This window comes from Myotis yumanensis, unplaced genomic scaffold, assembly GCF_028538775.1.
Source record: "Myotis yumanensis isolate MYYU_CA2020_CCGP unplaced genomic scaffold, mMyoYum1.0.hap1 SCAF_16, whole genome shotgun sequence".
Taxonomy (NCBI): Eukaryota; Metazoa; Chordata; class Mammalia; order Chiroptera; family Vespertilionidae; genus Myotis; species Myotis yumanensis.
In genome coordinates, this window is record NW_027223767.1 from 8988510 (window position 1) to 9016244 (window position 27735).

Here is a 27735-nt window from a genome sequence, read left to right on the forward strand (position 1 = left end):
TAACTGGTTTGGCTCAATGGATAGAGCATCGGCCTGCGGACTCAAGGGTCCCAGGTTCGATTCTGGTCAAGGGCATGCACCTTAGTTATGAGCACATACTCAGTAGGGAGTATGCAGGAGGCAGCTAATCAATGTTTCTCTCTCATCGATGTTTCTAACTCTCTATCCCTCTCCCTTCCTCTCTGTAAAAAAATCAATAAAATATATATTTTTTAAAAAAAGAGTAGTTATGAAAAAATAACTACTATGATATTAGTTATATGTATTTACACTAGATTAGTTATACAAATTATGGAATACTACACACACAAAAGAAACTGGAATACTACACACACAAAAAAAATACAGGTAGATCCCTATTGACACCAGAAAATGTTAATAAATAGTAAGGGTCTTTTTAAATCAGACAATAAGAAATGTATCTAATAAATTATCATTTTAGTAAAAGCATATATGTTCACAGGGAACCCCATATTTGGTATGAGTCCCAGGTTGCAGCAACCCAAGGAATTTCCTAAGTGAAGGAATGTCTTCTGTTATTCATAACAAGCCCCTTTCAACCAAACCAGACTTTATGCTAATAAGAGATGAGGTTTAGAAGAGACCCTACAAAACTTCCGGAAGGGGCAGATCTGCAGAGAAATCAATTAAGTGATTAGAGAGTTATAATTTTTAGCCCCGCCTCCTAAACTCCACAGAGGGGAAAAGGGCTGGCGATGGAGTTCAATCACCAATGACCAATGATTTAATCAATCCTGAGTAGGTAATGAAGCTTCCATTGAAACCCCTAAGCAATGGGTTTGGGGAGCTTTCTGGTTGGTGAACACATCAAAGTGCTAGGGGAATGCTGCACCCAAAGCAGGCAAAGAAGCGCTGCACCATCTCTCCCTCCACACCTTGATCTATGTATCTCTTCCATTTGGTTGTATCTTTTCTAATAAAGAGTAAACATGAGTTCTGTGAGCTGGTCTAGAAAATAACTGAATGTGGGTGCAAGAGGCAGATGAGGGGTATCAAGGGAACCCTCTGATTTGTAGAGAACCAAGCAGAAATGTGGGTAACTGGAGCACCACATTTGCTAGCAAAGCAAGTAACAGATGGATCTGAAGCAGGGGCAGTTTTGTGAGGCAAAACCCTTTAACTGGTGAGATGTTATGCTAACTCCAGGTAGATAGTGTCAGAACTGAAGTGAACTATTGGACACTCAGTTGGTGTCAGAAAACACCTGAGTGCTAACATCTGGAATACTGAGAAGTAAAGAATATTAAGATTTTCTAAAAGCAACAGAAGTCAGTTTCAAGAAATCTTTTTATTTCCATTAATATTTGTATTTGACATTTTATACTATCAAAATCTATAAGTAAGCCTAAAAACAAGTAAAAAATATTCCAAGCCAATTAGAGATAAAGTGGAAAGGTATTATTCATAAATATGTTTTTCTCTCTCATATATCAATAGTGGATTTATAAACAAATATAACACATTATCAAGAATTATCAAGTCAAAAATCCTTCAAACTCCTGATTTCATAAAGGTCTTTTTAAAGCAAAGCATGAACATACATGACCACATAATGCTGACTCAGGAAAATCAAAGAGGGCCTTATTTACTTTTTTTCCTTTCTACTTGGCTCTATAATGGTTCACAGTTAACTTTGACCTCTCTCTACTATCCAGGGAACATTTGACTCCCTCATCCTACTACCCAATTACTGTATCCCCAAAGCAAATACCATCACCATATAAAACTTTTCCTATAATAACCCTGCTTTATAGCATATGTCCTTAGGAATTCAGAAAGACAAAAGGAATCAATTTTGTTCATACACAACAATTTGCATATATTTTAATACAATTATGGTAAACTGGAAAGCCTTCCTGTAAACTTTTACCACTAAATGGCACCTTTAAATGACAATAAGGCTCAATTTTCCCGACCATTTGTGGCTGGAGACAATCTGCACTCAAACAGGAGAGCTAGTCACTGCTGTGAAGCAATAAGACATAAGCTTTGTTCCGGTAGCTTGTCCCACCTAAAGCAGAAGTAAAGCTTTATTTCAAAGATGACTTCCCAATTCTAAAGCACATCAATAGTTTAGCAATAATTTAACAACTGCGGAGGAGGGGCACGCAGAAAATCACACCCTGTAATTTTTAACTATCTATATTTATAAAAGCTGAAGTGACCTTTACAGTGGAATGACTGGAACAACCAGAATGACCGGTCGCTATGACACACACTAACCACCAGGGGAAAGATGCTCAACGCACAGGATCGGGCTCCCTCCTGTCTTGGATCGGGCCTTCAGGGATCAGGCCAAAACTGGCTATCCAACATCCCCCGAGGGGTCTGGATTGTGAGAGGGTGCAGGCCAGGCCGAGGGACCCTAGTATCTATATAATAAGCCCTTTCTTTTTCAGGCACACAGTCAGAATTAGAGCATATGCGTTCTTCACATGCAGAACCTGACATTCACTGCATGCCTCTGTCCACTGGAAATTAGATACAGCAGCCCAGTGACTCAGTACTTTACATAACAGCACCTGGAGTATCACAGCAACTCAAACATTCTAGAATTAATTAATAATCCAAGCTTAAGTTTTTGACTTAACAACTTCAGAACAAATAGTTTTCACACAGATATCTCAATTGGGGGTTTTATCTGTTTTTCTTGGTATATCTAATTTGTTGCTTCATTTTTTTCTCAATCAGAATATGCACAAATAGAAGTTATGTAGGTTCTTTGAAAAAGTTAGCCAGAAGCTTTGACTGAAAAAATGCTACTTACTGATAGAACCTCATGACACATGTGTTAGTCAGCCATCTTCTGGCCTTTAAAAAGATAATTTGCCATTTTTAACTGTCTCAAATTGCACGGCATGTGACAATCTTTTGTACACTCAACTTTTTCCATTTCGCTGCTACATTATACTATATATCTTTTTAAGAAATTTCATGATTTACAATTTAAATTCAGATCCACTGTGTCACTACCAAAGCAAATAACAGAGGTGGAAAACGAATAAGCATCTTCTACACAAAGCTCATATTGTATATATACAAGCAATAACTACAGCACTATTATACTCCTCTCACCAGCATCTGAATAGCTTCTTTGGATTCCAATGAATACCACCTCCCAATTTAAAAATCATTAAGATGTGAATAACACTTTCTTTTCTTAGTGAACACAAGTACTATTTGTTGCCCATAAATATATTCTATAATTTGAAGCTTTTTAAAAGTTAGGCTAAACTTATATTAATCAAGAGTAAATTGCACTCAAGGAGGGTCTGTTGTATTCTATCTACTTCCTGAATGTATAAGTACATGAGACTGAAATTTCTCTAATTTGTTATTTACAAATTGTGCAAGAGCAAGTCCGTTTTAGAATACTATGAAAGAGAGACTTCAATAATTTAGTTACAAGATGGGTGACTAAACAGAATAGTGAACAAGGAGAACTGGTTAAGAAATTGTTACTACGGAAGGGTGAATAATTACACCTGTTGGACAAGAATATACCAGTCACTGAAAAGGTGATTGCTCATGAATGAGAACTCTTACTTCTACTATAACCAAAGTGCCTGCTCTTCGGTGACTAATTCTGGATCCCAAGTACTGGGGAAGGTAATGCCTGAAGGACCTGAGCATTCTGAGCACTGAATATAAATTAGTAAACAAAGCTTATACCAGTTTAAGATTGATCTTAATTTAATAGATCTGGTCTAACATACCCACTGGTTCTACAACTTCATCAAAAATATCAAGAATTATTATTTGACATGTTTTTTCATTATCTTCAGAGATTAGAAGATTTTTATAAGTTAAAAAGAACCCTGATTAATGAACATGTCAACTCGTATTCCAGGGTATGAAGGATAAATGTGCAGTTTTAATTCTCTCTATTAACATAAAAACATTCAAACCTGTAAAGAATTTTTGAGTTTATTTGAGCCAAACTGTCGACAATTGCCAGGAAGTAGAATCTCAATGGATTGGGATAATGCTCTGGGATAATGCTCTGAAGAATGGTGGTTTTTCACCTATTTTTATACATTGCATCAAAGGAGGAGACTAAGTGGGTTACATGAAATCCATTGGTGATAGATTAGGGAGGCAGGAGAAAGCAAAGTGGGGGGGGGACCTCTGGGATTGGATAAAAGATAAAATGATAGACACTTCTTTTACTTAGGTGGGTACAGAATAGTTAACAGTCAACAATTAACATGGTAACAATAACAATGAAGGAATATATGGTTGTGTCCTGGCGCCCAGGGCATTTGGTTGTGCCCTGAGGGGTCCAGCAAAAAGGGAAGTTACAAGTTACCCTGACATTTCAAGAATATGTTATCATAGATGCAAAAAAAAATAGTCTCAAGGTAAAGATTGGCCTTGTCAGGAAAGATACTGGCCTAGGACTTGACTATCCATCATAACTGCTTTTAGTTAAAGTTTAATTTCAGCATCCTTTGTGGTTACTTTAGGTCTTTGAGTTTGCAAGAATGCATGCAGGCCTTCCCTGAGCTTGTCAGGTTAGCATGTGGCCCCTTTTGTCCACATCTCAAAGTACAGAAAATCACGATAAATGTTTTTATATTTGTGTGCATATATACACATAATTTCACATTTAAGTCTCAGATGGTCAATGCTTACCTCTAAAATTTGCATTCGATGGTATGTCCCAAACACAAACTTTTTTTTTTTTTTGGCTGACTACAGCTACTATTTGCAGAGTCCACAAATGTTTGGAAACACAAATTAACCATTTTTAATTTAGACAAAAATCCCTGATGGTGGCCAAACAACCAGGTTGAAGGTAATGGGGAAAGTTAGCCTATATGAATCACACTGACAGCTCTTAAACCCACTGACCAATCTTAACATGACCGACAACTAGAAATCATTTGCTTCTTGATATTACACAACAAAAACACCCAGCTCTATCTATTTTAACTTCTATGTGATCAAGTCTCAATCTAGCTACCAATTAACAGGGAATACAGGACAAAGAGGAACATGTGAAACACTAATTTCTAAAAGGATATAATCAGCCAAATCTAAAATGTGCAAAATGCTACAAAACACATGACCCAATTTTTTCAATGGATAAATGGCAAGAAAAAAGAAAAGAGGAAACTGCTCTAGATCTAAAGAAACTTAAGAGATAGATATATCAACCAAGTGCAGTAAGTGATCTCGACTTGAACAAATCAACTATAAACAGCATTTGTAAGGCACCGAAGGAAATCGGAACATGAGTGGCTATCTGAAATATTTTGGGGTTTTCTAATGATGGAATAATGGTATTTAGGTTTTGTATTTAAGAGTTTCTATCATTTAGAAGTTTTGTGACTGACAGATATGTGGATGAAATAATGATAAACAGAATCAGCTTTAAGATATTTTAGGAGAGCTCAGCTGGCATGGCTCAGTGGTTGAGTATCAACCTATGAACCAGAAGATCACAGTTCAATTCCCGGTCAGGACACATGCCTGGGTTGCGGGCTTGATCCCCAGTGGGGAGCATGCAGGAGGCAGTCGGTCAATGATTCTCTCTCATCATTGATGTTTCTATCTCTTTCTCCCTCTCCCTTCCTCTCTCTGAAATCAATAAAAATATATTTATTTACTTTTTTAAAAAAAGATATTTCAGGAGAGATAGATGGCAGGAGAAGGAACAAATGAAATAAGATTGGCCATATATTGATAACTGTTGCTATGTAATGGGCACATAGGGGTTCATTATACTATTCTATTTTTATATGTTTGAAAACTTCCATAATTAAAAGTTTTTAAAAATTAAATAATGCTCTCTTCCACCTCTAAGTAAAAGAAAGTAGGAGGGACAAATATTTTTGCTAAAAGCATCAACTCATTGTTAAGAGGGTCTCTCTCTCTCTCTATATATATATATATAAGTCCATCCCCATGCAATGCATGGCTAGGCCATCTTGTTCACTACCAAGTCTCCTGATCACTTATCTTGATCAGCTGTTTTCTAGACACACCTAAGTTATCGGAGGATCCCAAAGCAATTCATTTTCTACATCTGTCTAGGCCAGAATAATCTGGAGTTTTTGATTAAACTTTTTTCCCTATTGATAGATCCCCTATGTCCCTTAGCTTTAGAGCAACAAGAAGAAATCTTTCCATTTAATGTCCTGTCAGGCTTATTAGATAGCAATGTCACTCTCCAGAGCCAGAAAATAAAAAAATTATTATCAATCATAAGTCCTGTTCCCATAAGCCTTTGCGAGTGAACACCCCTCAAAAACCATTCCGATGAGAGCCCAGTGCTTTCTTTCAAGAATCCATAAAACACTATGGTTTATAGCATGTAACCTGTGACTAGACCAGTGATGGCGAACCTTTTGAGCTCGGCGTGTCAGCATTTTGAAAAACCCTAACTTAACTCTTGTGCCGTGTCACATATAGAAATTTTTTGATATTTGCAACCATAGTAAAACAAAGATTTATATTTTTGATATTTATTTTATATATTTAAATGCCATTTAACAAAGAAAAATCAACCAAAAAAATGGCTTCGCGTGTCACCTCTGACACACGTGTCATAGGTTCGCCATCACTGGACTAGACTAAGGTCACACAATTCTGTCATTCATTAACTGTATGACTTTGGAAAATTTACTTAATCTTTTTGTGTTTCAATTTAAATAATTATTATACTCACTTCCTAAGGTTGTTATGAGAATTAAAGGAGTTAATATAAAGTGTTTAGAATAGGATTTGGCATGCAGTTAATAAGTTATTTATTACCACCACCAAATAGTCTGTCTCATGTTCAATCTCTCAAACATAAGCTGCTTCAGAGCAGGCTCTAGATTTAACTCATCATAAAAAACCCAGTACCTCTGACCATTAGTGATGCACAGATATTTGTTAAGTGTTACATTTATGCCTCTATTTAATGTTACAAAAGGTTCTCTAAAAAGGAGTGAATATGCTTGAACACACCTGATTTTCATTTCTGATTAATGTGCACTTAATTCTACCTAATGAGAAGATAAACACCAACATGGCTAGTATTAATCTTTTCATCTAGACACTTGTGACAGGATTTTGAAAGCACTCAAAATCATTTAGTGAGAATTCAAGCATTTACTACACCTTATTTGAAAACTATCACCCTAAATTTATAAGCTAAATTAAAATCCACTTTGATTAATTGGGAAACTCTCTAGAAACTTTCCACACCATTTCTGCCCTATATCTGTTCAACCTAGAAAGTTCTGTCATATATCCCTTCATTGTTAAGAGTCAAGTTCAACTGGCAGCTGAAAGGAAACTTTCTGCAATGTGGGTGCATTACTAATTTTTTTATCGCTCAATACATCACACATTAAGCTTCTCCAAATTATTTTAAAGGTTCAATAGCTGTTTGAAATGAAACTTTCCTTCTTCTAGCACCAAACCCATTTTTCTACCACCTCAAGATAAGAGATAATTAGGCAACATTCCCCTTGGAATGGCATAATGTACAAAGGGACTAGTAAATCTCTGCTCTGCCTATTCCGATACTACCATCCTTGGGTTTTAATTGTTATAAAAGCTGTTTCCAAGCAGATGGACCTTCCTCTGGCAGTTCATCATGGTCCACAAAGACAGTGATGACTACGCTGGATGCTAGCTGGGCTTATGGCAAGTCCCACAAAAGTCTCATTTTCAACTTACTTCAGCATCTGTATTAATTTAGATAAGCCTTGTTAACACTCCAGCAGTAGCAAATGTGGTCATTCTTTTTCTGGGAAATTGGAGATTTAACCAGCTGAATTTTCTAAGCTCTTTATTGTTTGTTTTTTTTTTAATCCTCACCCAAGGATATTTTTCCATTGATTTTTAGAGAGAGTGGGAGGGAGAGGGAAAGACAGAGAGAAACACCGATGTGAGAGAGACATATCAATTAGTTGCCTCCTGCATGCCCCTGACAGGGCTGGGAGCCTGCAACCAAGGTATCTACCCTTGACTGGAATCGAACCTGGGACCCTTCAGTCTGCAGGCCGATGCTCTACCCCCTGAGCAAAACCGGCTAGGGCTAAGCTCTTCATTTTATTTTTTTTATTTTCTCTTATTTTTTAAAATATATTTTATTGATTTTTTACAGAGAGGAAGGGAGAAGGATAGAGAGTTAGAAACATCGATGAGAGAGAAACATCGATCAGCTGCCTCCTGCACACTCCCCACTGGGGATATGCCCGCAACCCAGGTACATGCCCTTGACCGGAATCAAACCTGGGACCCTTGAGTCCGCAGGCCGACGCTCTATCCACTAAGCCAAACCAGTTAGGGCTAAGCTCTTCATTTTAAATGCAGGGTGGTTTGTCCCTGTCCTCTACTCCTTACCTTCCCTAGTTTTTTACATGCCACCTCCAAAAAAGGCAAATACTTCCTTGAGCAAAATATTATCTTTGTTTTAATGCATGTCTAGTATGTTTTGCTTTTTAATATTTATTTATTAAATTGATTGGGGTGACAACTGGTCAACATGGACATATACATAGATTTCAGGTGCGGGTTTCTATGTTACAAGATCTGTATATTGCACTGTGTGCCCACCACCTTACTGTCACCTTACATGAGGATCCCTTTCTCCCCCAACCCCCAATATTATCTGTTATAGACATTTCTTATCAAGTCAGTAAACTTATTAGTGACATACTCGAATTTCTATAAAGATCCAAGAAACATCCTTCCTCCTCTTTATTGTTTCTTTTTTATTATTACCAATTTAAAAACAATTAGGGATACTCAACCTGAAAGAACAGTTTCACAATGAAATGAGAACCTGTCATTAGGATACCTCCATTTTTTCTCCAAATATTCTGATGTGCAGTGTGCAAAAGCAGTCACTATCTGCAATCAAATTTCCTCTAGAGCAGCGGTTCTCAACCTGTGGGTCGCGACCCCTTTGGCGGTCGAACGACCCTTTCACAAGGGTCACCTAAGACCATCCTGCATATCAGATATTTACATTATGATTCATAACAGTAGCAACATTACAGTTATGAAGTAGCAATGAAAATAATTTTATGGTTGGGTCACAACATGAGGAACTGTACTTAAAGGGCCAGAAGGTTGAGGACCACTGCTCTAGAGCATATAACTTTCTAAATAAAGACCCCACTGCTATGCAAACATCTCCAAGTAAAACAATTGTTTAAAGCCACTAAAAGTTTTTAAAGCTACCAAAAGTGTAAAAGGCAAAGCTACAGAAAGTCAACACTATCCAAACTTGTCTTTAGCACTCAAGAACTCTTCAGCTGAGAGCTAAAAATACTGCAGTACAGAAGGGAAAGGGCTACGAGAGCGCTTGTGTGAAAACTGAACTATCAACAGAGGCTGCCAAACTGCTACCTGCACTCACTTGCATCAGCACAGGACTGTCAGGCATTTTCTGAGGAGAAGCCCTATGCCCCTGGAAGATTAATGGGTCACAATTTCCGCCTGAATAAAAAAATCAGAATGCTGATACAACTCAGGTAAATTTGACATTTATAAAATTATTCCTCAAAAACTTTGTTTCTAGGCAAATCTATAACCCCCTTCAAAAAATTGGTTTTATAAAGCAAATTAAATCATATTCAAAACAACAATATTTACAAGTTAGCTCATTAAAGCCACTGAGATATAATCATTCAAACTTGGCCATAAATCACATAAACATCTTTAAAAATACAAAATCATCAACTTTAAATGATAAATGATTACTTAATCAACCTTCTAAATGTAGCTCTTATCATAAAGAATGTTTTCCCTTAGGTTGTTTTAAGTTGTTAAAAGAAATATAATGTTTTTTAAATAATTATAACTTTAACTGATGAACAAAATAGATCCAGAGTAATAGAAGCATGGATCAGACTATTGAACCACAGAGGAAAAGAGGGGGTGGGTGGGTGGATGAGAGAGCAACAAAAGAACTTAGCATAGGCGCATAACCCATGGGCACAGGCAATAGGGTGGTGAAGGCCTGGGGTGAAGGGTGGGGGAGGGCTAGAAGGGGTCAATGGGGGTAAAGGGGACATATGTAATACTTTCTACAATGAAGATTTTAAAATAATAATAATTATAACTCTATTACTTATTATCTTAAATATATTCTTAAATATATATATAAAGCAAGTAAATGCAAACTATAATTGATAAAGAAGAACATGAGGTACAAAGTGGATTTTTATTGAATTTCTATAAAAATCTGGTTCCAAAATTAAATATGTAATCTCACACTATTTGCTTGTGTGTGTAAATACCTACACACACATCTCCAATAAAACTCCACTAACTTATAACAGGCAATAGTGATGTAGCAATATAAAAAACAATAACTATGTGAAAGTCAAACAATGGAAAAAATTAAACCTTCAGAGCTTCCATTAGTCATCAGAATTATCTTACAAGTCTCTTTGATTTGTGATGGAGAACTGAGCATTTGAAGCAGTAGTAGTCAAACTTACTGGACTTTTAACAATATCTAATTTTGAACTCTTTTGCCCCATTCCCTCCTACAACTGCTGTATGATATAAGGGTAGGGGCAACAGTAGGTTTATAGTTGTGAGTACGCAAAACAGTTTATTATCTTCCATATGAACAACTGTAAACCTACTTTTGCCCACCCTGTGTAATTATTTTTAATTAAGTAAATATAAGTTTTTCTGATAATTTTAAAACACCCTGAAAATAAAACTGGAGATTCTGACACTACAGTATGCCCTAACAGGTGAGAAAACACTGCTTTGGTCATTTCAAGCCCTCTATTTTTATAGAAATGAGTGACTACTTTTAAGGTAAAGTTAATGTCTATATTCCAGAGCAAACTGGAAGACTGAATGTCTGCAAACATTACAAAATCGCAGTTTTTAACTTTTAAGTCATATCAATCACAAGACCAGTTTTGGGGGGCAAGTGTTAATATATGTAAACAACTGAAAACTTATCCTAAAATATAGGTACCAACAGTGCAAACACAAATGCTGTCAACTTAGAGCTAGCTATCCCCACCAATAAAACAGCTCCAAACCTTCCTCATATGTGTGCTCCCTTTTCTAGAGTCTTCCTCTCAAGTCCCAGCCAGCGCAGGCAGCTCTGCTAACTCCACAGCAGGGCAGGCCCAATGCCCTGAGCCATGGTCTCCAATCGCCCTCAGACTTGTCCTCTCTCATGAGAGAAGAGCAGCAGCCAAGGTGCCCAGTACATAGCTGCTCCTGCACCGCCTCACTCAGGGCCTAGGTACTATCAATGCAGCATCAGTAGTGAAGCACTGAACAACCAACCAGGATCAACTCAAGTGAGCCCACTAAGGGCAGGCACCAATTCTATTCATTTCTGTGCCAATAATCTTCCTCACTTTATGGTACCAAGGTGTCCAATATGTGCTTTGTGAATGAATGTATAAAACTGTGTTGAATCCCAAAAGCTGAAAAATAAAGAAGAGGACCTCCCAGAGAGGTAGAAATAAAGAGAGACATGTGAGAAAGTAGTGACAGTATGACATGGTAGTGAAGGCAATCCAAAGTGGAAATATACATGCTCCTGTGTTAGATTCTTCCTGTGTATTAAAGTAGGCAATGACACAAACGTATCATTCCTATAACAATGGGAAAGAGACAGGACCATTTAAACAACCTAATGGCATTTTTAATCTACCTACAAAGCTATTTATACACAATGTGTACATACTTTAAACTTAATAAAATCAATATGTTTCTCTTGTTTTATTCCCACAATAGGAACTAAGAAAAAAAGAGCAACAATGTGAATGCAGTTTTAAATTTTAAAATTGTTGGCACATTTGTATAGATTTTATGTCAATATATAAAAACTAAAAATTGTATTAAATATTAAACAGAAATATTTTATATTAAAAGGTAAATAAAAGCTAAAAATTATCATGTTAAAATTAAAAGATAGCATAAAACAGCCCTGGCCAGTTTGGTTCAGTGGACAGAGCATCAGCCAGTGGACTGAGGAGTCCCAGGTTCAATTCCGGTCAAGGGCACATGCCTGGGTTGCAGGCTAGGTCCCTGGTGGGGGACTTGCAGGAGGAAGCCAATCAATGACTCTCATCATTGATGTTTCTATCTCTCTCTCTCCCTCTCCCTTTCCTCTCTGAAAGCAATAAAAACATTTATATATATATATATATATATATATATATATATACACACACACACACACACACATATATGTGTATATATATGTATATATATGTATATATATATATTCTACTTAAAAGAATAATCTTAAATGTTCATACAAAACTTAATTATGTGAGGTGATGAAAGTGTTGACTAACCCTACTGTTATGATCATTTCATAATATATGTGTGTCAAATCAACACACTGTACACATTAAGCTTACACAATGTTAACTGTCAATTATATTTCAACTAGAGGCCAGGTGCACGAAATTCATGCATGGGCAGGGGGAGGAGGGGTGTCCCCTCGTCCCAGCCTGCACCCTCTCACAATCTGGGACTGCTGGCTCCTAACCACTTGCCTGCCTGTCTGATCGCCCCTAACTGCCCCCCCTGCTGGCCTGATCGCCCCTAACTGCCCTCCCCTGCCAGCCACATCATCCCTAACTGCCCTCCCCTGCGGGCCTCATCGCCCCTAACCGCCTCTACCTCAGCCCCTGCCACCGTGGCTTTGTCTGGAAAGAAGGCAGGATGACCGGAAGATGTCTGGTTGACCTGGTCTAATTAGCATATTACCCTTTTATTAGTATAGATAGGCTAGGAGGGGAAAGGAATAATACATATAGAAAAATGGTCGCCCGGCCAGCGTGACTCAGTGGTTGAGCATCGACCTATGTATGAACCAGGAGGTCACGGGTTCAATTCCCAGTCAGGGCACATGCCCGGGTCGCGTGCTCGATCCCCAGTGGAGGCATGCAGAAGGCAGCCGATCAATGATTCTCTCTCATCATTGATGTTTCTCTATCTCTCTCTCCCTCCCTCCCTCCCTCTCCCTCTCCCTCTCCCACCCTCTCTGAAATCAATAAAAATATATTGGGGGGAGGGGGTTGGGGGGGAGTAAAGGAACGACACTTTAAAAAAAAGTAGTCAGTCTTCCCCAATCTATGAATAAATAAGCAGATGAAACTAGTTACATTTATTTTGATATTTTTATGTTAACTGGAGAATAGTCTCCTTGAGTTGGGATTTTTTAAACTGCATTTTATACAGTGATATTTAAGCTTAAAATGCATTTGCTTTAGATTTATAAATGCTGCTTTTTAATAGAAACCATATTCTGTATTCTATGAAAACTAGTGTAAGAATATAAAACACTAGCCTATTTGGGAGGATGGGAGAGGCAGGAGGAAGAACAGCTTTGTTTTAAAGAAAAAATAAAATGCATTAAATGTATGGTTTAAATAAATTAATTTTAAAGCATGAGACCTTTGATACAGTTATATACTTTTTGCAATGCAAATTTAAAAGTGAACTTTTCTCAACTTGTGACCTAATTAATATAACATAAATTATAGTTAAGTCCAAATACCTGTGTACATCCTTCTAAAACTATCTACACATGAACACCTATATATATACCTTTCTATACCCACACACATGTTTCTAAAGTTAGCATATCTTTCTATACCTATATACATCTGAATATACAGGGTGTCCCCAAAAAATGTATACACACTTTTAACAACTGATAGCTCAATTTTGAAAATGAAATGTGTGTTAATAAACACTGCCTTTATAATTATTCAAAGTGTGTGTATACATTTTCGGGACTATATATATATATATATATATATACACACACACACACATATATATATATATATACACACACACACAGTATATTTAAAAATCTTTCTATACCCATATACATTTGAATTCCTAATATGTATGTCTTCTATTTCAATTTCAAATGAAAATAAGAACAAATTTTTTTTACATTTGGAAAAAGAATGAAAAATGGAAGCTCTTTTAATGTAAAATTGCCATGGTTGGTTAGTTAAAACAATAGTAGACACATTCCCAATACCAAGATGGATATGAAAGAAATAAGTAGCATAGTATCATAAAATGTATAGCTTACTTTGTGCCTTTTCACAGAAGTTTATCTGAAAGCCTAAAGTAAAAGAGATAAGTTCCAGTTCATTTACTGTAAATCAAACAAACCAAAATTAGAATATGACATTGCATTTTTATATTACATTTTGAATTAAAGTAATTTAAGAACAGTTCAAATCACATAACCCCCACCATCACAGATACAAGTATAACACGATTCTTTAATAATTCAGCTTTTTCTGATGTAGGTGTACTTTATTATAGAACTGAAATCAAATTTAAATTATAAGAGTTACATTGTCTTTACCTTTATTTTTCAGATCTATTCAATAAAAAGAATAGCTATTAACCCTTGGAAGCTAAGAGTATTTTTTAAGATATATCTGTCAATTCTTTCATTCTGTAAATTCAAAATATTACAATTTTATTAATTCAAATTATTGACTTAGAACTGCTCATGATTAACTACCTATGATTCAAAAACTTTTGTGGTTCATAAATTGTGAAACCTAAACATTTTCTAGCCAATTAGCTACCTTTAAATGACAAGACAATGAACTATTTCAGAGGTGCTGAAATTCTCTAGAATAGGCCTGATTTAAAAAGAGACCACGTCCCTAGGAATAATAAGACAGAGTAGAAAGTTAGTTATAAGAAAAAAACCCTGTAACTTCTCCTTAGAAACATGAACACATTTTCAAAAACCAATTGAATCTAGTTGTACCTTATGCATACAGTATATACAGATAAAATTGTTTTGTAAACTACACCCAGTTAAAATAAGCTGTTTAAAATAAATGCCTCTCTGCCTAGCGGTGTGGCTCAGTTGGGTGAGCAGCGTCCATGCACCAAAAGGTTGCTGGTTCAATTCCTGGTCAGGGCACATGCCCAGGTTGTGGGCTCAATCCCACTGGGGGCTTGCGGGAGGCGGCCAATTGATGTTTCTCTCTCATTGGTGTTTCTGTCTTTCTCCCCCTCTCCCTGCGTCCCTCTCTAAAAATCAATATTAAAACACTTTTTAAAAATTAAAAGTTGCCAAAACCGGTTTGGCTCAGTGGATAGAGCTTCAGCCTGTGGACTGAAAGGTCCCAGGTTCGATTCCGGTCAAGGGCATGTACCTGGGCTGCGGGCACATCCCCAGTAGATGTGCAGGAGGCGGCGGATCGATGTTTCTCTCTCATCGATGTTTCTATCTCTCTCCTTTCCTCTCTGTAAAAAATCAATAAAATATATTTTTTTTTAAAATTAAAAGTTAAAAAATAGCCATTTCAAAATATTCTTTCACCTGCCTAGTTCATTGGGTGAACAGCTCGTTTCAGTAGTCTACCTATGCATGTGTTTATTACTGCTTTGGGGAACAAAACAGGGAAAGTAAATTTAGAATGAGTATCACTCAAGCTTGTATTTATACGAACTCAGCCAAAACTTGTAGGAAAAAGAACCAGGACTAAAGGAATATGTATAAGTAGTCTTTCCCATCTAGTTATGAAAGTGCTTGGGATTCCAAAAAGATAATGTAGAAAACCTGAAAGATGCTAGTGCAGCTACTTTGACAAAAGTAACCCACTGCTTACTGCCTAACGGCACAAATGGCAACATAGGAGGAAGTGGGAATGCAGACTTCATGGGACAGAAGTACTGGGGGCAAACGTGGAGGCAGGGCACAGACACTACCACTGAAGCTTGGTACTGACACCTTACCAGATGAGCAGCAGCAAGACTTCAGAAAGGAAAAAAATCAAAGACCCATGCATGGGTCTTATAAACCTAAGAAGCTAAAAGTCAGCCAGCCTCCTGAATAAACGAGCAGAGCACAAACAAGGCAGGAGGAAAGGGAGCTGGCTTTCTGGAAGCAGCAGTGGGATCAAGCGCAGAGGAGCCTGAGCCACAGTGCAGAAGCGGATTGCCCACCTTCTCCAAATAGAAGGAAGAGACACTGCACCTGTTTTCCTGGAGAGGCAACTGATGAAACACAAACAATTTTAAGACAATAGGGGGCAAACCTTTGCCCTCTTCTCTTTTTAGCTCTAAACAGAGTCAATAGTTGCTGCTAGGTAGCAAAAACAAAAGGTGAGGAAAAAAAGGTAAATAAAACAGCAATATGAATAGGGAAAGGAACAAGAATTTGAAAAGTATGAAAAAGATTGAGTTGGACCCTAGCCGGTTTGGCTCAGTGGACAGAGCATTGGCCCACATACTGAAGGGTCCCAGGTTTGATTCCATTCCAGTCAGGGGCACATACCTTGGCTACAGGCTCGATCCCAGCCCTGATCGGGGGCACCTGCAGGAGGCAACCAATCAATGTGTCTCTCTCACATCAATGTTTCTCTCTCTCTGTCTCTCCCCCTCCCTTCCACTCTCTCTAAAAATCAATGGAAAAATATCCTCGGATGAGGATTAACAACAATAACAAAAAGAATAAATTGAATCTATACATATGGTTGTATAAAAGTAAGTGACAGAATAAAGCAAAATAAATAGAAACAAATTTTAAAGGTGTATGTAACTGAGGATGTTAAAATGTCACCAATTACTGCTCTAACACTTAGAAGTTAAGCCCACTTTTTTTTTATTATGAATTGGGAATAAGAGAAATCCATGCTCATTTTCTTTTTTTATAAATATGCTTTTATTGATTTTAGAGAGAGGGGAAGGAAGAGAGAGAGCTAGAAACATCAATGATAAGACAGAACTATCAATCGGCTATCCCCTACAACCCCCCTACTGGGGACTGAACCCACAACCTGGGCATGTGCCCTGACTGAGAATCAAACTGAGCTCCTGGTTCATGGGTCAATGCTCAACCACTGACTCACTAAGCCCACTTTTTTAAGTCTTAAAAATTCTCAAAACTTTAAGTCCTGCCAGTACAGAAACAATGCAAGTAGCTAAAAAGGAAGGGGGTGAAATTCTCAAAGCATAACTACAGACTTGCTCTTTTTACTTAATTATGGATGAAGTAACCAGGTAAATGGACTCTAAGCCTCATCCCAACATCCATGTCTGCATTATTTCTCACTCAGAAAAAACTTCCTAAACTGCTAACTGACCCAGAGTCCACCAGGCTAGCAAGGGCTAAACTAAATGGAACATAATAGCTCACCTTTTCCTTGGAATTCCGTTTAATTTTATCAATTAAATCAAATAAAAAGCTATTTAGCTAAATCTTTCTAGACCTCTAAAAGACTATGTATAATAGACTCTCTATATGACTATATGCATAAAGAAATTTTATGTACATATGAAAAAGCACCTGCAGAGATCACAAAGTTGGTGCTTGTAGTACAGATTTGGAAAGTACCAAACAGCTCTCCTACCTCATCACACCCAAAGGACAGGGAGGGTTGTAGGGGACAGCCCTCTTATAAAGAGAAAGATGGGGTGGGAAAGTAATGCTGAGGAAGCCTTCCACTAGCCTCAATTTTATAAAAATCAACTTTGTGGCTATGCTACAATTAGTCCATTAACACTCATTCACAGATGTTCGATTTTTTAGGTCTCCTTGTATCAAAAATTCTGTCTAAATGACGTCTTTCCATTCACATCCTTCAAGTCCCACATCTCTGGAAGTACTAAATATCAGCTGCATCTGTTGCTAATAAGCAGTTATTTCCTGAAATCTTAGATGCCTTACTCTTTTTTATTCTGTTGTTACCAGTACCCTGGGACTTCACACAATCTTCTCCTTCAAATTTGAGTCTCATTTTATCTGGCTCCAGGCAAGTTTATTTTCATTAAATCAAGATGTATTGGGTAACCCGGTGGGCTCAGTTGGTTAGAGCATCATCCCATGCACTGAAGAGTCTCAGGTTTGATTCCCAGTCAGGGCTCTATATCCAGGTTGTAGGTTTGATCCCTGGTCCGGGTGTGCGCAGGAGACAACCAATTAATGTTTCTTTCTCTCCCCCACCGCCCCCACCCCCCGACCCCCGCTCCCTTTTTCTCTTTCTAGAATCAAAGAAAAACCACACACACGCCAAAAAAAAAAAAAATCCTCAGGTGAGGATTTTAAAAACAATGACGCATTGGGCAGAGTGCTAGCTAGAATGCCTATAAAAGAAATAAAGCTATGTGGGGCTTTTCCCCCCTTTTTTTGTCATTAGGCCTCTCCCAGCCTCTTTGCCACGTTTTCCCCTCATTCTCACCCTCTTACCTATCTTGAGAGCGCTTAACTTGGCCATACCTTGAAACCTACCATCGACTGTATTTACCAAGTAAAGTGAGCATGCCCATACTGGCTTACAAGGCTGTTTAGGGTGGGTGTAAGCATATACAAAAATAAAGGTAAACAGTGTTTGATAAAGCAGAAAATGAAATAAATTCCAGGAGACCAGGGTTCTAGTTACAGTGTGAACTTAAATCATCATCTTATCTCAGAATTTGAAAACAGTGTGCGAACACCTAATTTTGCTTGAGTAATTGCCCTCATGGGGTGTTGCAGTTGCCCATTCCCCTTCTTCTGGGTTGATGGCATAATCCAGGAAGGTGCAAAGCACGGGCATAAGTGGTTTCCCACCTTCTCAGTAGTTCCTTATGGTTCCCTGGACATCCTGGATTTTGGCACTACTGAAAATGGATTGTGAACACAGAATAAGCCACACTAATGTTAGAAATTCAGAGCTGCCTTATTGGGTCATGCTCAGAGACCAATCCACCAAGTCTTCCTTCTGACACAAACATGAAAAGTCCAGTTGTTTGCTGCCTTAAAGCTTCAACCTCAAAATGCTGGCAAAATCACTCACAGTATATCATTCAGCTAAGAATTTATCTAAGCTTATCCAAAATGTCTACTTCCGTTGTACTTAGAATGAGCCCCACACGATTTCCTGCTGTGTTATTTCTTTAACTTTCCTTGCACCTCTCTCAAACTTAAAAGCGAGTCACCTTAATTTAGTAACTCCAGATTGTCTGCATCATCCAGAACCATTCATGACTTTATAAATATTAGTCAAATATGCCAGTTCTTTTTCCTCCCTGTAGCCAAAGACTGACTCTGGTTATGTAACTTTAATGCTATATTATCATCTCAAGCCTTTTCTTTTCTTTTCTTTTTAATTGATTTTTTTAGAGAGAAGGAGGGAAAGAGAAACATCAATTTGTTGTTTCACTTTTTTATGCACTTACTGGCTGATTCTTGTATGTGCCCTCCTGACCTTGGATCGAACCCGGAACCTTAGCGTCTCAGGACAATGCTCTAACCAAATGAGCTACCCAGTGAGGACCTCAAGCCTTTTCAATGAAGCCTAGGACACCCAGGGAGAGTATCTAACCTCTTTAAGCCTCAATTCTCTCGTCTGTAAAATAGAATAGTACTACACAAATGTGTTTTGTGATGATTAAGTAAGGCAATATATCTAAAATGCCCAACACAGAGCCTGGAATAAAGCAGGTTAGTATTATCACCATCATTATAATTCCTGGCCTCTCCCTCAGGTGAGCAATGATTGTGGCACCTTCCCTACCAGACCAGCTTAACCTACACAAAGCCAGTCCCTCCCTTTCCTTACATTCCCAGTCAACTTAAGACAGTTAAAAAGGAAGAACTCTGGAGAGCATGGGGATCCCCGAACCACTCTCTACACTTCTTTTTCTTTTTTTTAATAATCTTTTTTTTATCCTCACTCGAGGATTTTTTTTGAGGGGGGGGACATCTATGTGAGAGTGAAACATCATTAGTTGCCTCCTGTACGAGCCACAACCAGGATGAAACCTGGTTATGTGCCATAACCTAGAATCAAACCCCAACCTTTTGGTTTAACAACATTCCAACCAACTGAACCATTCAGCCAGGGCTCTCTACATTCCTGCTACGGCCCTTCCTAGACACTGTCTGGTGTCCTGAGGACTCTAACAACTCCAATAAGGAGATACTTCCCCAGGTTCCCGGACAGGAACCTAAACCAGATATCAGGGATACTGGCAAACAAAACATATTAGGGGAACTACTTAATATCTTTGTCTGAAAAGCCAGGCAATGAACAGACACAGGCATGTCAAATACATAGCAGAGCTATCTCTGGCAACACTTACCTTGTTTTCCCTTTTTAAAATTTGGAGTGATTTTTGGTAAGATAAAATATGGTGTGGAAAACTACTGTGGTATCCACATCAATCATCTTTCCCTGTGGTGAGAATGATGTATTGATCCTCAAGAATCAAGCTGTGACTGCCATCTTCTTTCAAAAGGTCCAACTTGAGTTCTGTTTAACTACTGGCCAATGCTCCTTTTCACTGTATAGCAAAGTTAGGCCAATCTTATCACTCCTTGCCCTTGAATCCTGTCTATAAGTATCCATTAGGTCCCAAACCTAAAAGTATGAAGAGATACATGAAGACTTTCTGGAGTTCTGGGTGAAGGGCTAGAAGTTAACCCATGCCCATAAGCAGATGGCAGACTTATCCAGGATGGCAACGCATGGTATTAACTTTATGCTAAATGAATTTCTTTTATATATTATATATAGTGCTCAAAGAGTTCTATTACCTTTCATTTTTACACTGACCTCTTGGGCCTCAAGGCCTAATTAAAGTTTTCTACTTACTTGTAAATTCCCAGTCAAAATGCCTCATAATTCAAAATGCAACTGGAAACCTTCCAACAAGTTCACGTCTATTTCATACAGGCGCATCAATAAGCACCACAGCTCCAAAATCAACCCAAGTGTGGTTGAATGCTTAGCGTTCCACCCCTAACTGAAACCTAAAGTGATCTTTCCCTTCTATTCCGGAATCTGCCTCACTTCTCGCAAAGATTCTTCTCTCAGCTCTGAACAGTTAAAATGAGCCCTAGCTGGTTCGGCTCAGTGGACGGAGCGTCGGCCTGCAGATTGAAGGGTCCTGGGTTCGATTTCAGTCAAGGGCACATGCCCAGGTTGCAGACTTGATCCCCAGTGGGGAGTGTGCAAGAGGCAGCCAACCAATGATTCTCTCTCATCATTGATGTTTCCATCTCTCTCTCTCCCTCTCCCTTCCTCTCTGAAATCAATAAAAATATATTTTAAAAAAATAAAATGACTTAAAAAGAGCTCAGAGAACCACGTGAACCTGTGTAGTAGAGCAGAAAAAAGAACAATAGCTATCAGTCATACAGGTGGGCTAAACCCACCTCTACTAGAGCAAATTACTTAAAAGTCAGTTCCCTGATCTATGAAAGGCTATGCCCACCTACCCTTTAACAGGTGCATATGAGCATCAAATTAGGTAAGGATAGAGAAAAAGAGCTTTCTTAACTATTAGTTTCCCATTATAAGTCTGAATTAAAATTTCACAGGTTCTATCATTTGGGCCAGCTCTATCTTCCAGAGAGGGAGACTGCAAAAGAGATTGACCTGGATTATGCATGATGAAGTTAAATATGATCTCCAGACCCCGAAAAATAAGGAAAATTCTATGGGCCCAAATCAATCCAGCTTCTCAAATTAGGTAAGAAACATAATTTTAAAAAGAACTTCATGATGCCCAGCGGTTTGGCTCAGTGGATAGAGCGTCAGCCTGCGTACTTAAGGGTCCAGGGTTCAATTCCGGTCAAGGGCACATGACCAAATTGCGGGCTTGATCCGTGCAGGCGGCAGCCGATCAATGATTCTCTCTCATCATTGATTTTTCTATCTCTCCCTCTTCCTTCCTCTCTGAAATCAATAAAAATATTTTTAAAAAAGAAAGAAATTCACAAAAAAAGAACACATGACTCAAAATACAGGATTAACTAATATCCCACCTTCAACAACTTTCAGTATACATTCACTGTGGTAAGATACATTAAAAGGAAGTGTTATAAAAGAAGTATACTAAAAGCAATGTTTTTCTACATTTTAATTTTTAACATTAGGACCCTGGCCAGGTGGCTCAGTTGGTTGGAGTGCTGTCGCATACACCAAACGATGGTGAATTCAATTCCCTGTTAGGGCACATACCTAGGTTTCTGGTTCAATCCCTACTTGGAGCAAGTACAAGAAGCAACTGATCAATGTTTCACTCTCACATTAATGTTTTTCCCTCTCTTTCTCTCTCCCTCCCACCCACTCTTCTCTCTCTAAAAATCAATAAACATCCTCAAGTGAGAAAAAAAAACTAAACACTAGGGTTGCTCTCATTTTTAAGGGAACATAGAGTAATGCAATATGTGCTTTCAGAAGGAACTAATTTTCTGAGCTGGAATGGTATCAGGTTATAGCAAATAAATGGTAAAAGAAATAGTATGCAATACAGAGAAAGGCAAGCAATTCTAGGATTTAGAACTATGTATAACCAATGTCCACACAATTCAATTCTTTAAAATTAAGATAAAGGCACCCTCCTGTGGTTCTTGAAAACCACAGACTAAATGGTGAATAGATAGTCCAATAGAATCACACATAGGGCATCTCATACATATCGTATATATTCCAATATTATTGTAAGAAAAAGCATATTGAGCCGAAACCGGTTTGGCTCAGTGGATAGAGCATCGGCCTTCGGACTGAGGGGTCCCAGGTTCGATTCCGGTCAGGGGCATATACCTGGGTTGCGGGCGCATCCCCAGTGGGGGATGTGCGGGAGGCAGCTGATCGATGTTTCTCTCTCATCAATGTTTCTAGCTCTCTGTCTCTCTTCCTTCCTCTCTGTAAGAAATCAATAAAATATATTTTAAAAAAAAAGAAAAAGCATATTGATTTTAAATATTCACTTTTTCTTAACAGATATGCTTCATTATACTTGAAAGTTTTGAATGTTTTTTAAAAGTAGAATCTCACTATCATAGTTACTTCAATTGATATTTATAAAATGTCCCTAAGTTTTGTTATACATCTATATTTGAAACCTACCAAGAAAAAAAGAATAACTGTTTAAACCAGCATATCAAGAGAATCAGAGGCACCTACAACATATTCTGTATTTCCTATAACAAGTACTTTACAAATGCTTCCATGTTTTTCAGAATCAATTATTGATTCTAAGCAATTTTTTAAGTTTTAAAAAACTGACATTTCTTAGTTTTATATTTCCCTGCTTTTTCTTCTATAATAAATTTAACTTCTTGTGTTTATGAGATCTTTTACATCTATTACATTTTAAGTGACTAGTAACTAAAGCAGGTTATCATCTCTGATAACAATTCTTATATACTTATTATTTTCAAAGCACTTCCACATTCATTACTCTAATGTGATTCTCATGATAGCCCTATAAGGTAGGTATTATCCCTATTTTAACAGATGAAATACTCAGTTCAGAAAAGGTGGGCAATTTCCCCAAGGTCACAGAGCTTGTATAGGGCAGAACAGTTACCTGAACCCAGGTAGAATAAAGATTCACCAAGCATATTCTGAGGGGGAATGCTCAATAATGAAAAAATGGAAATCAACAGGTTAGAGAGAAAGATAGGACCCATTAATAATGAAGCTGAAGAAACTGAGTGGATCATGAGCGGTTAGGGACTCGTCTATTAATAATGAAAGAGACCATTAATGAGACCATTATAAATAAAAGTATTGTTGTTTTTACCAATGATGATGGCTAACATGTATAGCACCCTTAGTATATGCCAGTCCCATGCTTATATTTATATGTATTCTCAGAGTACCAGTGAGGTAAGCATTAATCCTACTTTCCAATTGAGAAACTGTGGCTTGAAGAGGTTAAATATCTTGTCCATGGTCACAAATATCTTAAGTCCTGATATGGGATTCAAATCCAGGACTCCGGAGCTCTGGCTCTTAAGCATTATGATATTAAGAAAACAATACTTCCCAGCCTGGCTGGTGTGCTCAAGTGGTTGAGCGTTGACCATAAACTAGGAGCTCATGATTCCCAGTTAGGGCATATGCTTGGGTTGGGGGCTCAATCCCCAGCAGGGGCACGTAAGAGGCAGCCGCCAGTTGGTGATTTTCTCTCATCATTGATATTTCTATTTCTCCCTCATCTTTTCTCTCTCTGAAATCAATTTAAAAAATATATATTAAAAAAGCAAACAATGCTTCCTAACTTGGACCACTCCTGAGTCACAAACATCAAGAATGGTCCAAGTTGGGAAAAGGTGTGCAGGGTTACCCAGTGCCCCATGCAGTGCTTATCACACAAAAGGACCTCCACTATCTATTATATGAAATGCTTTCCATTACGTCCCAAAACTGAGTCCTGCTGTTTGAAAGAGCATGGTCATTAACAACTCCCCGAAAAGCAATGTTTGGGTGGCAAATAGAAGGAAACGGTGGGAAGGGGGTGTAAATACAACAAACATCTTTTAGGGACCATCTCTGTGAAGTCTGATCTAAAGCTAAAGGTCTTTGGTAGATGAAGTATTGGAGGGTAGGCTTTAATATTACAAAACAAACAAAAAAGAGAGATCCTAAATTGCTGCTTAAGCTCATGTTTTATAACCTGAACTCAGCTAGACAACATCCTGAGAATTTCAAACACTTCTCTTCATTCTGAATAATCAAGAGGTTAAGAACTGACATAACAGGTTCCTGAATCAATCAAGCCTACACACAGTACTGATGAAAGAAAATTCATCGATAATTAAAGGAAAAGTTTGAAGCCTCCTCCCTTTTAAAGTGAGTTCAGCTTATTAAAAAGTTTAGCTTACTAGGATACAAACACAGGGTTGGGGAAGGAAGAATGGAGAGCATCAGAATAATTCCTCAATGCAATGACTTCCTTTGAATTCCTAGACTATTCCAAGCTCTTTCCCACTTTGGAAACTTCACACAAATGGTTCTTTCTGCTGAGAATTGGAAGTCTCTTCTCCAACACAAGAGACAGGTCAACTCCTTCTCTCGCCCCGCCCCAAAAAAAACCACACACCCCCCCCCCCCAAAATCACATTATTTTTATGTCATCCATTTTGGATAAGCAATACAATCCTAAATTGTCGTTTTGCTGTTTCATCTCCCACCAACAACTAGACTGTAAAGCTGTAAGATCAGGAAACCCAAATTGCACTTCGACTGTATGCTGTGATTTGCAACACAGTGGCATCCAATAACTGATTCAATCTGAATTAATTACCTGAGGGCCTGCACAGAAAGTGTCCTCAGCTCTGACATCATCCTCTCTCTGTATCTATCGCTGTTCTTTATGTATATTAAAATCACCTCCTGGGGAGGGTGACAGGATTATAAAAATGAATATAACCCTGTCTCTGCTTCCTGAATCACACACGTTCTCACTCATGAAACAATCAGTAAATGCTGAACTTAACTGGACACCCAGTTCAGAGGGACCCAGGAGGAGCCCTTCAGGAAGATTTTAATCAAAGAATAACTGTGGCCACACGACCAGGAGCACTCCACCTGATTCTGCTAATAACTGAGCTAAGCAGTTTGCTAAAGCTGTCAAGACATTTCTGAGATTCCCTTTTTTAAAAATAGCATTGCTCCTCGAAATTCCCCAGTAAAGTCAAGGAAACGGTCCCTGATGGGCTGGGGCCTGGTGTTTTCACAGGACCGCTGTCAAGGGCCACACGCGGCTAATAAGCATTTCCAGGGGGGGAAGGCCATCCATTAGGAGGCTGCCTCCGAGGTCCAGACACTGCACAGAGCACCTTGACCCCTGCCTTCCTCTTTCCTGCGTCTCTCCAACACCCGAATCCACTCCTCATCTATTCCTTTCTGCATGCAATGCTCACACTGGGATCCCCGGGCCGGAATAAATGGCTGCTACCAGGCCAGTGGCTGTCTCACTACCTTCCAGGTGGCACAGGCCCGAGCAACCCTTACCCCTCCCCGCTCGCGGAGACCCCGCACAAGTTTGGAAACGCAGGTCCCACAGGACCGCGGAGCCCGGAGGTCAACCCGGGTCCGGCTGCAGCGGTGGCCGAAGGGAACCAAGATGGCCCTGCGCGAGGCCGGGCGGCGGCGGGACCCAAGCGAGGGAGCGGGCCGAGGGCCGAGGGCCGAGGGCGCGGGCAGGGACGCCGCCGCCGCCGCCGCCGCCTACCTGGGCGCCCCGGGAGCAGAGCCAGGCCCCGCCGCCCCCGCCGCCCCCGCCGCCGCAGCCCGAGCCCGCGTCCGGGGCCGGCGGGCGGGGCGCGCCAGGTAAGCCGCCGCGGCGGGGCGCTCCCGCCAGGTGGGCCGGGGACCGCGGGGGCGTCGGGCAGGCCCAGGGCCGAGCGCGGGCGGAGGCCGCGGCCGGGGCCTGCGCGAGCCCCAGCCGGATCCGGGCCGAGCCGCCGCGGCAGGCCCGGCGCGGGAAGCCGCGGGGGTGGGCGGGGGCCGGCGCGGCGGCTCCGGGGGCTGCCCCGGCGGGTCGGGGGGCGTCCGCGCGGGGCGACAGGCCGCGACGCCGCCGACGGCCGCGACGGGGAGCCGGGGTCTCGGCGCTGCCGCGCTCCTTACCCTGCATGCTGCTGACGGCCGGGTGGCCCGGCGACGGGGACCCCACGGGGCCCGGGGAGCCGCTGCCGCTGCCACCCCCGGAGCCGCCGCCGCTCGGGCTCGGAGCCGCCATTGTTGGGAGTGAGGAGCCGAGCGGCGCCGCGGCGGCTGCAATGCAGCAAGCTCGGCCTTTCCTCGGCGAGGGGCGCGGCCTCCGCCCGTGGCCCCGCCCCCGCCCGCTGTGGCCACGCCCACGCCCGGGCTGACGCGGAGCCGCGCCAGATGCTGAGCCCTGGACCCGCCCAGGTCGCGGGTGCAACCCGAAAGGGGGGCGGGCAGAAGTTCTGCACCCGGGCTGCGGGGCCGCCCGCGGGGCCTAAAGCGGTTTGCAGAATTAGGAGAGTGTGTGTGCATTTGGGGGAACAAGAGGGTACCTAGCTTGCATCGTTCCCACAGAGGTCTGTGACCCTAGAAGTGTAAGAACCCACTTGTTAGATTTCAGAACCCAAAATCAGAATGGTGAAGCTGAAAGGGACCCCAAGGGGTACCCCCGGGGTCATGCTGCTTGTCTAAGCGATTACAGGGACCTTTCAGGGGGTAGTTGCCTCTAGCTCTGGTTCCATCTGAAACTCCTGTGAAGCCCCACCTAGCACCCCATCCTCTCTTTGCCTTTTTTGGTGGGAGTTGGGCGGTCCCAAACTCCTGCATCCCAAAACTACTGAATCAGAATCTACAATTTAATAATATCCCCAAGTAATATACATATATACCATGATCTCCTTCTCCAACCTCCTTCCACCCAGACATTACCTGTGCTCGGACTTCCTCATAGCATGTTGGAAATGTGTCCTCAATCAAAAGAGTCCGCTTTCTTTTTCCAAACCCAACCTCAGCCATCAACTTCATTGCTCAGATGCTGGCAGTGGCTACAGATAGGAGCAATAAAGACAAATTGAAGGTGAGAGCAGGTAGGTGTCCTTAAGTGGAGAGCCTTTACCTTCCCATCTGTCACTCCCCTCAGAGGGTTTGGCTGACTGAACAATATGTCCAAATCCAAGTTATTATAAAAATGGCCAAATCCCCATCTATGGAGTCAGTAGCCCACCTTTCTCTTATTGGTCCTGGGAAATCCTAAATGTGGGCTCCTTCAAGGGGAAATTTTACTAGAACCAGAAAGGGATGTTTCCCATTCAGACTGGCAGCACAGAGTACAGACTAAATTTGCTATCTACATCATCTGCCTAGTGCTGATAGAAGAGACTTAACACATGACAAAAGAAAAGGAGGCACCCTGGCTCCCTACTAGTCTCCCCTCTTAAAGTAAAGATTGGTAGATGGCTTTCTTTTCTGTGGGATTTACTTTTTAGTGCCTGGAGGAGCTACCATCAAT

The 27735-nt window shown here is 40.1% G+C and overlaps 1 protein-coding gene across 6 annotated transcripts in view; it reads right to left on the reverse strand.

Moving 5' to 3' along the window:
* The window catches only part of MAP2K4 (mitogen-activated protein kinase kinase 4), a 119755-nt gene extending 93254 nt beyond the window's left edge, over positions 1 to 26501 (reverse strand). For 4 of the 6 annotated variants that reach the window (XM_070395110.1, XM_070395107.1, XM_070395105.1 and 1 more), the window contains exons 1-2: positions 26367 to 26501; positions 14075 to 14107 (exon numbers count right to left, since the gene is read on the reverse strand). In XM_070395110.1, the coding sequence (XP_070251211.1) occupies positions 14075 to 14107; positions 26367 to 26478 (145 nt within the window). In that variant the 5' untranslated portion in view covers positions 26479 to 26501. The remainder of the gene's footprint in view (positions 1 to 14074; positions 14108 to 26366) is intronic. The other 2 variants (XM_070395108.1, XM_070395106.1) reach the window with 1 other exon arrangement.
* Positions 26502 to 27735: the final 1234 nt, after the last annotated feature.